The sequence below is a fragment of the Vespa mandarinia genome, chromosome 22, assembly GCF_050613455.1.
Source record: "Vespa mandarinia isolate Hongniang chromosome 22, ASM5061345v1, whole genome shotgun sequence".
Classification (NCBI taxonomy): Eukaryota; Metazoa; Arthropoda; class Insecta; order Hymenoptera; family Vespidae; genus Vespa; species Vespa mandarinia.
In genome coordinates, this window is record NC_140831.1 from 242,413 (window position 1) to 255,546 (window position 13,134).

General features: G+C 28.4%; 3 protein-coding genes and 1 long non-coding RNA gene across 19 annotated transcripts; 2 read left to right on the forward strand and 2 right to left on the reverse strand.

Annotated features, from left to right (window-relative positions):
* Window positions 1-68: 68 nt before the first annotated feature.
* LOC146872287 (uncharacterized) lies at window positions 69-987 on the forward strand. The gene is made up of 3 exons (XR_014983502.1): window positions 69-352; window positions 557-656; window positions 717-987. It is a non-coding gene; the product is annotated as an uncharacterized LOC146872287 (long non-coding RNA).
* On the reverse strand, window positions 547-5,639 carry LOC118442784 (uncharacterized). Of its 3 annotated transcripts, none has more exons than XM_085663507.1 (11): window positions 5,315-5,639; window positions 5,026-5,119; window positions 4,026-4,285; window positions 3,897-3,927; window positions 3,689-3,832; window positions 3,487-3,597; window positions 3,261-3,413; window positions 2,770-3,154; window positions 1,308-2,632; window positions 982-1,226; window positions 547-913 (listed from the first exon to the last, which is right to left on the reverse strand). In XM_085663507.1, exons 3-11 carry the CDS (start codon window positions 4,087-4,089, stop codon window positions 699-701), a joined length of 2,673 nt encoding a protein of 890 aa, XP_085519633.1. In that variant the 5' UTR covers window positions 4,090-4,285; window positions 5,026-5,119; window positions 5,315-5,639; the 3' UTR covers window positions 547-698. The 3 variants fall into 3 exon arrangements, with proteins under 3 accessions (XP_085519633.1, XP_085519632.1, XP_085519631.1); XM_085663506.1 differs by having other exon boundaries at window positions 3,897-3,951; window positions 4,026-4,129; window positions 5,315-5,637; XM_085663505.1 differs by having other exon boundaries at window positions 548-913; window positions 3,897-3,951; window positions 5,315-5,636.
* A 203-nt stretch (window positions 5,640-5,842) lies between these two features.
* On the forward strand, window positions 5,843-8,627 carry Maf1 (repressor of RNA polymerase III transcription Maf1). Its single transcript, XM_035868974.2, has 6 exons — window positions 5,843-6,140; window positions 6,225-6,871; window positions 6,943-7,092; window positions 7,170-7,451; window positions 7,574-7,693; window positions 7,819-8,627. Exons 2-6 carry the CDS (start codon window positions 6,789-6,791, stop codon window positions 7,889-7,891), a joined length of 708 nt encoding a protein of 235 aa, XP_035724867.1. The 5' UTR covers window positions 5,843-6,140; window positions 6,225-6,788; the 3' UTR covers window positions 7,892-8,627.
* A 249-nt stretch (window positions 8,628-8,876) lies between these two features.
* On the reverse strand, window positions 8,877-13,046 carry Ciao1 (cytosolic iron-sulfur assembly component 1). 14 transcript variants are annotated; one of them, XM_035868958.2, is made up of 5 exons: window positions 12,919-13,046; window positions 10,032-10,413; window positions 9,844-9,958; window positions 9,597-9,761; window positions 8,877-9,528 (listed from the first exon to the last, which is right to left on the reverse strand). In XM_035868958.2, exons 2-5 carry the CDS (start codon window positions 10,389-10,391, stop codon window positions 9,260-9,262), a joined length of 909 nt encoding a protein of 302 aa, XP_035724851.1. In that variant the 5' UTR covers window positions 10,392-10,413; window positions 12,919-13,046; the 3' UTR covers window positions 8,877-9,259. The 14 variants fall into 14 exon arrangements, with proteins under 14 accessions (XP_035724851.1, XP_035724850.1, XP_085519638.1 ...); XM_035868957.2 differs by having other exon boundaries at window positions 12,888-13,014; XM_085663512.1 differs by having other exon boundaries at window positions 12,911-12,935.
* Window positions 13,047-13,134: the final 88 nt, after the last annotated feature.

Genomic DNA, 13,134 nt, shown 5'->3' on the forward strand with positions numbered 1-13,134 from the left:
CTCCCGCCTTCAAGATGGCGCTATAGAACCTTCCGAAAATATACGAAGTTCACCGAAGTTTATACGGTTACGGCTACTCCCTTCTGCGATTAATAGAAAGATTCCTATATAGTTACGTATTTTCTAGTGGAAAAAGTATTACTAATCCTTAAGGCCGAGAAAAATTTTAGAGAAAAATTTTAGAGAAAAATTTTAGAGAAAAATTAATGAACAGTCGATAGGTGTTTAGTAATTCAAGAGGAAAAACGCTCTTACATTTCAATTGTTTTGTTTTCTTTATTTTATTACAAGTCGTGCTCTTCCTTTTTTTTTTTTTGGTTCTTTAAATCATCTATTTGGAAAATTAAAACAGGTCTAGTTTATTTACATTTATATTATAGAATATTTATCAAGAACTAATCAAATTTTTTATTATACATATATAAAAGAATCTTTATATAAAATTAACAAAATATATCAAAATACTTTTCGTTTTACAAACGTTTCATTTTTCATTTTGTATATAACGAAATAATCATTAGTAAGAGATTAAGATATGCTGTTACATTTCCTACAGGCACGCTGAAAATTACAAAAATCTACAGAAATTTTAATAACTTATTCTTAATTGTTATATATGCCACTATGTATTATCATAAAATTCTAACGATCAAAAGGTAAAATATGTGCTTTATATATTTTATAAACATTCTTGAAAATTAATGTTTTTTGTTAAGTCTTACCGGTTGGAAAAAAATTCTATAAAATGTATTAAAGAAACTATTAAGAGCTCCTTTAAAGGATGAAATCACATAATTTATTATGAGTTCAATATACGTGAAGTCCTCATAATCATCATAATCTTCATAAAAGAAGTAATCATAGATCATAGGTAAGAATACAACCAAAGCATACATTATAGTACCAAAAAATACTGAAATCAAATGTATTTTTCAAGTATTTTTTAGAATTTATCTTATGTAAAATATTACACACGCTTACCAATGGTTTTTAATTTTATAAATCGTTTTTCAATACATTTTTCCTTCTTATGTTTAACTTTATGTATAAATGTAGACGATGTAATAGAATTTTCATAAATATCCGCAGCTATCTTAGAAGGCATGTTTTGTACGATTTTATTTTGAGTGCCTCCTCCAGTCGGATTTAAAGGTAGCCTAATATTTTTATTAATATATAATTGCTTTGTTTGTGTTGTATCACTTGAGCGTCGCAGAGTGGAATCCCTAAATAATATTGATTTATATATGTATCCACATAACTATTTATTTGTGTCCATATACGAACATGCATAATGTAAAACTTACAGATTTTTATTAATTATACTCGACAAGGCCGAACATTGTTCTATCGTTTGCATTTCTGGATTGAATTTTCCTTCTTCGTTATAAATATTATTACAAAATGCTTTGTTTTTTCTTCTTTTAACATAAGGAGTTTCTAATGCCACTTTATGAAAATATTTTTCTTGTATATTTTCTATGTTGCCTGTTTTTTGTTTTAAATTATTATAGTATTCTAGATAACTTTTATTTAATAATTCTTGTGTTTTAAGAGATATTTTTATAGGACTTTCAATAGAATTATTTTTTTCTAATCTTTCCAAACTATTATATTTATTTTCCTCTTTTTGCTGGCAGAATACATCACAAGACACAATAGGATTTTCAACTAAAGATTTTATTTTAATGCAATCCGTATTTATATCTTTCTTCCTTTCATCTTCTTCTTTCTTTAACATTAAGTAATGGCAATTTTTTTCTTTTGTACATTGTTCAACTTTTGAAAATTTTTGACCGTGTTTACAATTTGTTCGCTGATAGCCTGGCCATAATAAAGTGCAATTAGAATTTACTATTCCGGATTTAGATTTTTTTTGAAAGCAAAATCTTGCCTTTTTTGAAAAATTCGCTTTTATTCGTCTTCGCCTGGTTGTAATATATGGTTCTGAAGATTGAAAGAGCTTTTTAATATGTATATTTTCTTTTTGCAATAAATTCTGTTCAGATCTTATTTTACGCCGTTGACTTAAAGTAAATTTTTTTAAATTTGGAACTTTGGTAGATATATAAGGATTTGAATCATTGATTTCTGTTGGCTGTTGATGCGATATAACATTCATATGATCGTTAGAACAATTAAAAGTATTATTATTATCAACGGAAATATAGATTTTATCATTGTTTGGTAAAGAGTTAGTTTCATAATAATTTTCTTCAACTGTGGGCTGCTCTGAAGTTCTATCCTCTATTTTCTTATCTAAAATAAGAGCTTCTTGTATATCTGTAGTATTAGTGTTCTTAGTATTTACTATTTCATGTTTTTGTTGTAGACTGTTGAAATTTTGTTTTTCTAGCGATAATGCATGAACGTCTGAATTTTTATGTTTCATTTTAAATTGCGTAGTTCCGGATAAGTCAGTTATTGGCAAAGTACTTCCAATACAAGGGGATATATTGATGTCCCCTGACGTACAAGTTGATATTTGTAGAGGTATATTTTGATATGTAATTATTGGTACTTGTACATTGTAACATTGTGTTGTATACTGAGGTATAGGACTAGGTATTTTGTTAAGAGGTAAAGATTGTACTTTCTTTTTCATTACAAGTAAAATTTGACCATCGGATTCCTAAATAAATATAAAATTTGCTTGATTAAAATGTCAAATTATTGATTTATAATCTATCACTACTTACATTAGCAAAATTTATAAAGACGTTAATAAGATACATAAATCGCATAAATACTGAATGTATTAATACATACATTAGCAGATTGTAATGATTGATTTTCCGATAGCACACTTAAATCATTCTTTGTTTTAGTTTTTAATATACAGTTCTCATTATAGGTAGAGGTTGATATTTGTTCACCTATGGATATTTTCTTTTCTATGATATTTTTAGTTTTTTCTGAAATGGGATCAACATTTTCTTGGATCTCTATAGAATCTATTTTACTTATATTATTTATATTGGTAAGATTATTTGTATTATGATCCTTTGCTAGATTGAGTTTACATTCTAATTTATTGTTATCTTCCACATTACTTTTTTTATCTCTGTCTAGTTTTTGCACGAAATGGCTATTATTATTTTCAATGATCTCTTCATTTTCTGGCTTCTTTATACTTTCTTGTGCTATCTGATGGCTATATAAAATATATATTTTAGATGCCACGAAGTTTGTTGTAAAACCTACTGTTATAATTACAACTAAAATTAAATATTTCTTATTAATAATTAAATAAATTGTACATATTTGAGTTTTTTCCAGAAGCAGTTTTCTTCACGATTTCACAGGGAGATAGTGATTGTTCTAAGATAAAACCACTCTGTCGTGATTCTTTCGAAGTATTATATCGTTTAATAGATTCTATTGGTGTAGTCTGATTTTGAACTGCAGTTACACTATAAAATAATAGTTCAATAAATTATTTTATAAATGCAAAACATCCATTTTGTATATTGTAAAACATTATACCGCTTAAAACGAGGATCTAAAGAACCAGATTTCCTTTTTATTGTATTAACTGGTAATGTTAATTGATGTGCAGAAGAATTAAAACCTTTCATTTCCATTGTTTTGAATGATCTATAATTTTAAAAGAATCCCTAACATGTATTTTGTACCTTTATAAAATCTTATGATAATTATGAGATTATTTTTGTAACATATCACTTACTGACATTGTGGTGTGTGTACTGTAGTACGACTTCTCCTAGGTGTACCTGTTAATGTAATAACACATGGAGGATGAATTATGTCATCAGCATCATCTAATAATTTACGTGGTGGAATTTTTGGCCATGATGGATCTTCAGGTACTCTAAATTTATGTCAAAACTTTGTTAACATATATTAAAAACAAAACATAGGTTTATCTTACTTACCTCAACGATCCAACATTGTATTTTTGTGAAACTGGTAATAAATTTTCACTGTTTACTACAGTAAAATATATTAAATAGAAATATTATTGCAATATAACTTGTGACATTATTTTGTTCTAACATATTTACCTTTAATATTTAATTTAAGTGCACTTTTGTCATCAAAACATGACATATTAAAATAATCATACATTTCACAATTACTCTCTTTAATTTAAATAAACTTCTTTTTACTTCCAAAGTTAATGTAACAGTAATACAATAAAAAATGAAAAATTATGTAACCACGTATATTGATCACATTTTTTTCTATTGATATCCTTGCAGTACACTTAATTCTTTTTCTTTTGTTTTTTATGAAAACATGTTTTTAATATTTACACGTATATCTATGTAGACTATTTTTAATTTATAAATATATATTATAAAAACATTGTTCATAATTTTTGTCATTTATATGAAAAATTGAACAGAAAGAAGACTTAAGAATTTTAAGAAAAGAATTCACTTTCGTTGTGATAATCGTAATCATGGGTATCCCGTTAGAATTACTTTCACTCGCACAACGGGTGACGTATGTATGGTCAATCAGTTATTGTTATTGGAAACCTTAATGCTTAAAACGATTCATAATTTAAAGGATAGTATTATAGTGCCAAAAGTGGGTAAATCTATGACTTCGACAGGAAAGAATTAATATTGAAAATAATAACTTATATGCCCGAGATAATATGTATATACATAATGAGTAATCAAATATACATGCATATATATATATATACATATATATATATATATATAACATCTATAATTATTTTTATATCCGTTATAATTGTTTATTGCGTGTAAAATTATATGATTACATATGTATATTACATATATATATATATATCACTTGAAATATTGTTATAAACAAGGCCATATATAATAATAGTATTTGTTATATATTATACAATCATACGATGATACTGGTATTGTAAAATATGAACGGGTAGACAGATAAACAATAAGACATGTGAAAAGAAAGACTTGGAAAAGATTATTCTGCCAGGTGTTACTATTATTTTTCACTGTACACCAATCATATGCATACAGTCCGAAGTTATAACTCCAGTTTGTCAATTCATACTTTTAAACGGTCACTTCAATATTTACTGTCCACTGTTTACTGCCATTTGCTATCCGTTATCGCTGTCATTATTTGCTCTGTTCTACCACATGACCTACAACGCATATAGTACGTATAATCCAGGTTTTTTGTATATATATATATATATATATATATTTTTTTTTTTTCATGTCGTTATATATGGTATTTACAAATGAGAATATATTTTCGTTTAAGCGCTTGACTACTAGATGGAGCTCAAAATCTTAATAACAATTGATTGAAAAATATTGAGATTATATGATTATACCTGTAATCGTCAATAATTATTAAAATCTAATTTATAAGCTTTAATGGACATCGATGTCATGTAATTTTTCATATGTATGTTTATATGAGTTTCCTTTTTACTTTTTCTTTTTTACTTTACGTTTTTTTGCCTTTTATCCTGATCGAAAAAATAAATAATTCACTTCGTAATAAATCGGTGAATATCTTTTATATGCGGATAATTTTATGATCGCATATGAAATCACGTGATGCCGTATTTAGAATATATCTATGTAGTTTATCAAGTACGATAGTGTACGGTGGGAAATTGGCGCGAAGCATTGTAGAATGCAACAGGAGGGGAAAAAGGTTCGAACGTTTGAAATAAGAGTAGGGATAAGATTGAAACGATCAGGGATAGAAAGAGAAGATTGATAAAGGCATGTGTATAAGGACGGCACGCATAACAGATATATATATATATATATATATATATATATATATATATATATATATATATATATATGTATATAACATACGTGTGTATACATAGATACAAAGCAGAAGTCAGCCAATCAGAACGGCGAAGGGAAAAAGGAGGCTGCAGCGCTTCATATGCTATTTCTGTCACGTAGAACGCATACATTTGTTTTGTTGCGTACAAACGTAAATTGCGTACTTATATCAAGTTATATTTAATTTCTAACCAGTAATATTGTTTAAAAGTGACATATACATAAAAGTATAGGAATCAATTATTTTTAGAAAAAGAAAAAAAGTGATTATCCTTGACGGTGATCGTGATTATTTTACCACTTAGTGACAACAATGTCCGTGATTATGGATTGTTTTCAACAGTAGCGGACGTACGAAGTTTTATCTGTTTCGTTAAAGCAATTTTGGTTTTTAAACCATTTGACTCCTCCTTAATATCCATTTTTTTGATTCAGCTTCGCGTTTGTGGGCTATTCAGGAAAAAAGAACAGAAAAAAGGCAAGAGATAAGTTCCCCCTGAGACAATCAATTGGCGTTTTGAACTGTCTTTTTTGTATTCTTCATATCAGTACACGGGAGCAAGAACTGAATTCGTTCAACCTACTGTTTCGTTTAAAGCCCTATCCTCGATTTAAATCTATAAAGGGTACCTAAGTCCACCTCTAAATCTTTCATCAGTGATTTGTGATGTACAAGTTCAGTGCCGGAGGAAAAATTATTACCTCTACAATTAATTTCGTACATTCAAAAAGGAAAGGAATTTTTATACACCTAAGAAACATGAACAGAAACTCAATAAGTCTTCGAAGTCATAGAAGTTTTTTAACATTTCGTTTATATTGAATTACTTGATTGAGTTATTGAAAAGCAAATCAAGTTTGATAGAACAGAAAAGTTATTGCGCCAAGATGGTGCAGCACGAATGATCTAACACCGTGTTGTTGTTGAGGGATGCACAATAAGTCTCTAGTACAAAATTACTGTTTTTACATAACACAAAGAAAACCAGTATTGTCATAATGAAATTGCTAGAGAGTACACGATTTGAAGCTATAAACAGTGCCTTGTTCATTAAGACCGGAGATAGCAAGATAATTGGAAGGTATGCCAAACAAAATATGATATAAATGTATTATTAGAATATATCAATAGTGACTGCCTTTTTACTTATAGGATTGAGAGTTATTCTTGTAAGATGGCAGGAAATGATAAACAACTGTACAAACGCTTCAATGCAGAGCAAGGAGTTACACCACATGACCTTCAAGCTTTATCGCCACCACAAACATCTTTGGGAACATCACCTGCTCAAAGATATTTTAGGTATTAATATGGCATAAGTACACTCTGTTTACTTGAAAGTTAATAAGTTAATATTATTTCTATATTTATATATTTAGTCGTAGTGTTTCTGGTGATGAAGATGGACCTTTATGTGATACAATAAGCAGGAAAACATTATTCTATCTGATTGCAACTTTAAACTCAGCCTTTCATCCTGATTATGATTTTTCTGATGCTAAGAGTCATGAATTTAGTAAAGAACCAAGCTTACAGTGGGTAATGAATGCGGTTGACAGTAATCTCAGTGCAACTGCTGGAGATCATTATCGTACTTTACGTTCTGCTCTCTGGGGTGCTATCGACGATGAAATATCATTGAGCGAATGTGATATTTATAGGTGAGATTACACGAAGATGGTTTCTCCTATTCAGCAAAAATGAAACACGAAACAGAGCACAAACCTACAACATTACTTCGGGTACACATACACAAGTAATATAATATGTAAAAATATTGTAGCTACAATCCAGACTTTGCATCAGATCCATTTGGAGAAGATGGATGCCTGTGGTCTTTTAATTATTTCTTTTACAATAAAAAAATGAAGCGTATTGTCTTTTTCACGTGTAGGGCAATTAAGTAAGTATAACATTTGTTTTGAATATATGTATATATATATATATATATATATATATATATATATATATATATATATGTATATACAGGAACATATCACATATATAATTTCGTACATTACGTTTCAGCCCTCTTTATGTATTAGATTCAGGCATAGGTAGTGACTTTGTGATGGACGAAGAAGATGAAGATCGTTATTAGATCTTTTATATACGATCACAGTTTGCAACAGTTAAAACTTTACATTTTCTCTTGATAGATTATTATTAATTTCATGTATTTTTTGTATGTACAACTTTTTACATTCAGTTTATAATTTAAGATTATGTGTGCGTGTATGTGTGTATGTATATATGTATGCATATATATATATATATATATATATATATATATATATATATAAAATTGATTTGGCTTTACATTTCACATGATATATTTATTATATATTTTTCTTTCATTTGAACAAGCATGTGTACGCACTGACAATGTACACGCAGTCTGTCATCTATTGTACATACAATAGTTTGATTATTTTATTTTTTAGTGAAATGTGACAAATATTAATAAAGCCTAGTCTGTTTTTTAGACAAGGATCTTACCATTTTTCCTACTAGGAAATGCATCTGATTTTCTTTAGAAATTTTTATGTAACATTCTTTTTTGTTATCCAATGTGATGAATTACCTTATAGCTTAATTAGATCTCACAAACATAAAATGTTGTGATTAATAATTAATTCTATTATGCCAATTATGCTCTAATAATTGTAATTAAGCTTTCTGGATGTGCAATATCTCAATATAGTGCACTTTCATTTTAATATAAGTAGCTATATCAGATTTTATTTAATAGAATCTACAAGATAAAAACAAATTTTTGTTATCAAATTTAAGTGTATATATGATAAAAAATATCAAAATTTTATGAAAAGTTTAAATCAGTAGTTCACAATATCCTTCTTAGTGGAAAATTCATAATTATGCTTTATGAAGCAATGATAGTTAATTTACGGAATAATTGATGTCAAGTAACCATTTTATCATTGTCCTTTACTTACAATTACATATCAATATTACATATTCCATAATGACGTATTAAATTTGGGCATCGTTACTTTCTTAGTGTAATGATAAATTTGATATTAGGTAGGCTGATAAATGCTGTGAAACAGGATAAAACATATCTATTCTTCTTAAGGTTATAGCTTTTGAAAGCTATAGTAAATTCTATTATTCACTTTGCCAAATTACTTACCAATACACAAAGCGTATTTTGTATTATTAACATATATATTTCATTCTAGTATGTACTGTATTTTTTTTTTCTTTCTTTTTTTTTTTCTTCCTTTCTTTTATACAGCTTAATATAATTGATTTGTAGGAAAAATCCGAAAAATTACTATATGTACAACATTTAGAAATATATAATTACTTCAATCTTTACTTTATACTGGACAATATGTTTATCTGTCACTTTTGAAATAAATATTTCAAGAAGATATAAATGTACTATAATGTTTGTTATCCAAAAAGAATATAAAATTATATGATGAAGTATAAAAATATTAAATTATACGATTTCCAAAGGATCAGCATCAACGATAGATACATTAACATTTACAGAATTATTTAATCTATTTGATAACGTTGATGCAAAACTTTCTAGGAAACCACGTTCAGAATTAGAATGATTTGTTACAATAACATAAATCCCATTATGAATAGCGTCAAGCACATCGTGATGTTGCATCTCTCCTGTAAGATATAAATCGGCTCGTACATTTTTTAAAACACTTATTCCTGATCCTGCACATACAGCGACAGATTTGATAAAGCCATCTGAAAAAAATAATAAATACTTATAACTTTATCATGATTTCAATTAAATTTTATATATAACGCTATACCTGACTGTGAAACAGCACGAGCTAGTTGTAAAGATTTCAACTTGGTGTGCTGTTTTACTAAGTTTACTGCCTCATCAATATGTATTTCATTTTTTAAAGTGCACAGACGACCCATACCATTTTCTTTGTTCTCACCTGGCTGTATAGGTTTACAACTATCCATCACTGTAATCACACGTTATGGATAATAGTTAATTAACAATGTTATAATGATATAAAAGTATTATAAAAGTATTATATTTTTAACCATTATTGAAAGCTGAAGCCAACCAGTCATTTACACCTCCCTTTATTGAATCAAATGCAGTATGTGTAGAATATACAGCTATTTTATGCTCTAAACATTTTGCGATTATACGTTCCTGTAAAAATAAAAATAAATTAAAAAAATGAAATAAATCTTATTCGTAAAAATAATTACGATATTTCCGTTACCTTCCATGTTCTCGTGGTTATAGATTTAAATGGGTAAAATATTGGAGGATGATATGATATTATCATATCTGTCGACAGGCCTAATGCTTCATTCATAACATTTTCTGTTAAGTCGTTTGTTAACAAAATGTTTGATATAAGTTTTGGACATGAAGGTTCAACCAATAATCCAACATTATCCCAAGGTTCGGCCAAAGATGTATTTGCAAACTTTTGCAATGCGTCCACAATTTCTTCCAATGGTAAACCAATTTTACTAGGTTTTATATCAGTCATAGTAGGTATTTGCTTGTTATGTCGAATCAATGTATAAAAGCACAACTTCTGATTTGATACAAATGCACGCAGTCTCAGCAACATCTATTTCCGTATAATCGCAAATCTAAAATAAAAGCATCCTTTTTTTGTCCATGCAAATATTACATTTGTAATATTAATGAATCAATATATTATATTATTTTTCAATATTATACAAATAATATAATAATGAAAATATAATTTTATAAGTAAAGGGTATAATAATGCAAATGTTTACATTAATAGTAAACAATTATATTTAAAAATATAAATTACATAGGTAATAACAAATTTTATATTACTAATTATATATTGATACAATACACATTTCATTCATTATAAAACCATATTTTAACTAGGCCATCATCGCTAGCTGATGCAATTTGACCAGCAATAGCAGGATTCCATTGAGTAGAATTTACATCCTGTGTGTGTGCATTATTCATTGAACAAATCATAGAAAAAGTTGGTTCATGTATATCAGAATCACTTTCTTCTTTGAATATTCTGATAATATCATCCCCGCATGCAGTTACAATCAATCCAGTTATCTTGCACCAATCCACATCATAAATTGTTCTTGTATGATATCCGGACAAAGTGCAAACACATTTCCAAACAGAATCATTATTTGCGGTAGAAATTCCTATTGTATTTCCAGATTTGTATTCTTGCCATATTTTTACAGTTTTATCATCACTGACCGTAACCATACGTTCACCAGTTTTATCAAAGGAAAGACTCCAAACTGTAGATGTATGAGAAGTTAATGTGTGTATACATGTCCAGTCACTGTCGATCATGTCTTCTTTGTATATTTTAACTGTGTTATCATAGCTAGCGGATGCGAGAACGTCTTCATTAGGATGCCATCTTACCTATATAAAAAATAAATGAAGACGAATGTGTAGATTAAATGAGATTTTCTTTTTTTCTTCTTAAAAATTATACATAAGGGAAAAAAAAAAAAAGAGAGAAAAATATTAGGACTATAATACTTACCTTTTTAACATCTTGAGTATGTGCATTAATGACTGAAGCACACTCATATTCATCATCTTTTGCTTCCCATATCCAGACGGACTTGTCACGACTACATGTTGCAAGTAAATGTCCACTAGAAGACCAACTAACACTTTTAACTTCATTTTCATGTCCTTCCAATGTCGCATTGCATTCAAATTCTCCAGATCTTCTATCCCATATTGCTGTTGTAGCATCAAAACTAGCAGAAGCAATATAACTACCACAAGGAGACCAAGCAACTTCTCTAATGGTCCTTGTATGACCCTCAGTTAAAATCATAGTTGTAATCCAATTCGAATTTGTTGCTTGCCATATTCTAATGGTCTTATCTTCCCCACATGATGCAAGACACGTGCCTTTTGGATGCCAACAAATGCTCCAAACTCTTCCACGATGTCCACTTAAATTTTGCTTTAATTCTAAGCTTCCCATTGTTATCTGAAATAAAAAAACTTTCCGGTTTATAAAGTATTGCACTTCTATCATTCATTAATTATTAATAATATATTTCTTTTTTTAATTAATCGTATATTAAAATACATTTCTTACTACTTTACACGAGGAATTAGGCATATTTTACTAATGTATCATATAATCTTATATCAAAAAGTCAACAAAATAACAAATAAATTATTTCATATTTGACTTACTTTTTTTTTAGTAGTAATCTTGAAACAATGTTGATCACAAAATCTATTAAATCATTTATCACAAAAAGTGCACATTTTCCTGCATTTATATAATGTTCACACGTCCTTACGCGTAAATAAGACATATTAATAATTATTAACACGTTAAAGGCAAAGATGTAAAAAATTTACATGTAATATAAGTTACATCGTCGTAATATAATATATAGAATGTGTAACAGGTCAATTAATGCAGAAGAGAAGATAAGGTAATAAAAACATTACCTTTATGCATAAATAGTATGCTACGTGTACATAACCATTAAATTAATTTATCGAAAGAAATATCGAAGTAAAATAATCATAATAAATTTACGATGGGTTTAACGAATTAATATTAATATTATAATTTTCGCAACACTTACCATAAGAGAACTTTGAGCATTGAAATATTGATTATTTTAAAAACATCGAATGAGAATCAAAGCTCATATTCAAATCACTCTGACCATATGCACGTGTAATCATACGTAAATGTAGATGGAAATATGAAATACATATGTAGATGAAGATATAAATTATCTCAAGAAGATATACATTATATTAAGAAGATAAGGTAAAGAAAAATGAAAATAAGCAGAGACAGAGAAAAGTGCTCACCGCCTTTCGATCGCAGCGTATATGACTTCAGCGACAGGTACGGACAAAATATGAACTAAAAGCGCGATAGATAAACAACTATTGCGTCCTTCGTATCAATGTTATACATTTCTATAGGTGATAACCTAATGTCTCTCGTGTGTACATTATTTCCAAGACAAACATTAGGACAAACGACTGAACGATATATTTTTATTATAAAATCATCTCTCTAAAGCTCATGCAAAATATTTGAATGAGTTACCGCTCCATGCAAGCGAAACGCACTTCCTTACGTTTGGAATGGATTAGACAATCTGCGTCATACAAGGAAGCCATTAATTACTTCACGTAACAAGCGCCGCAAACACAAATGTTTATCTGAAAATCAGTAGTGAGGATAGAAACTTCTTCTCTTTTGTCGTAAGGGCGCCAGGGGGCGTCTGCATACTATATGAAACTTTTCTTTCACGAAAAATGTCAACAACAACGTTTACGCCAACAGTGAGTCC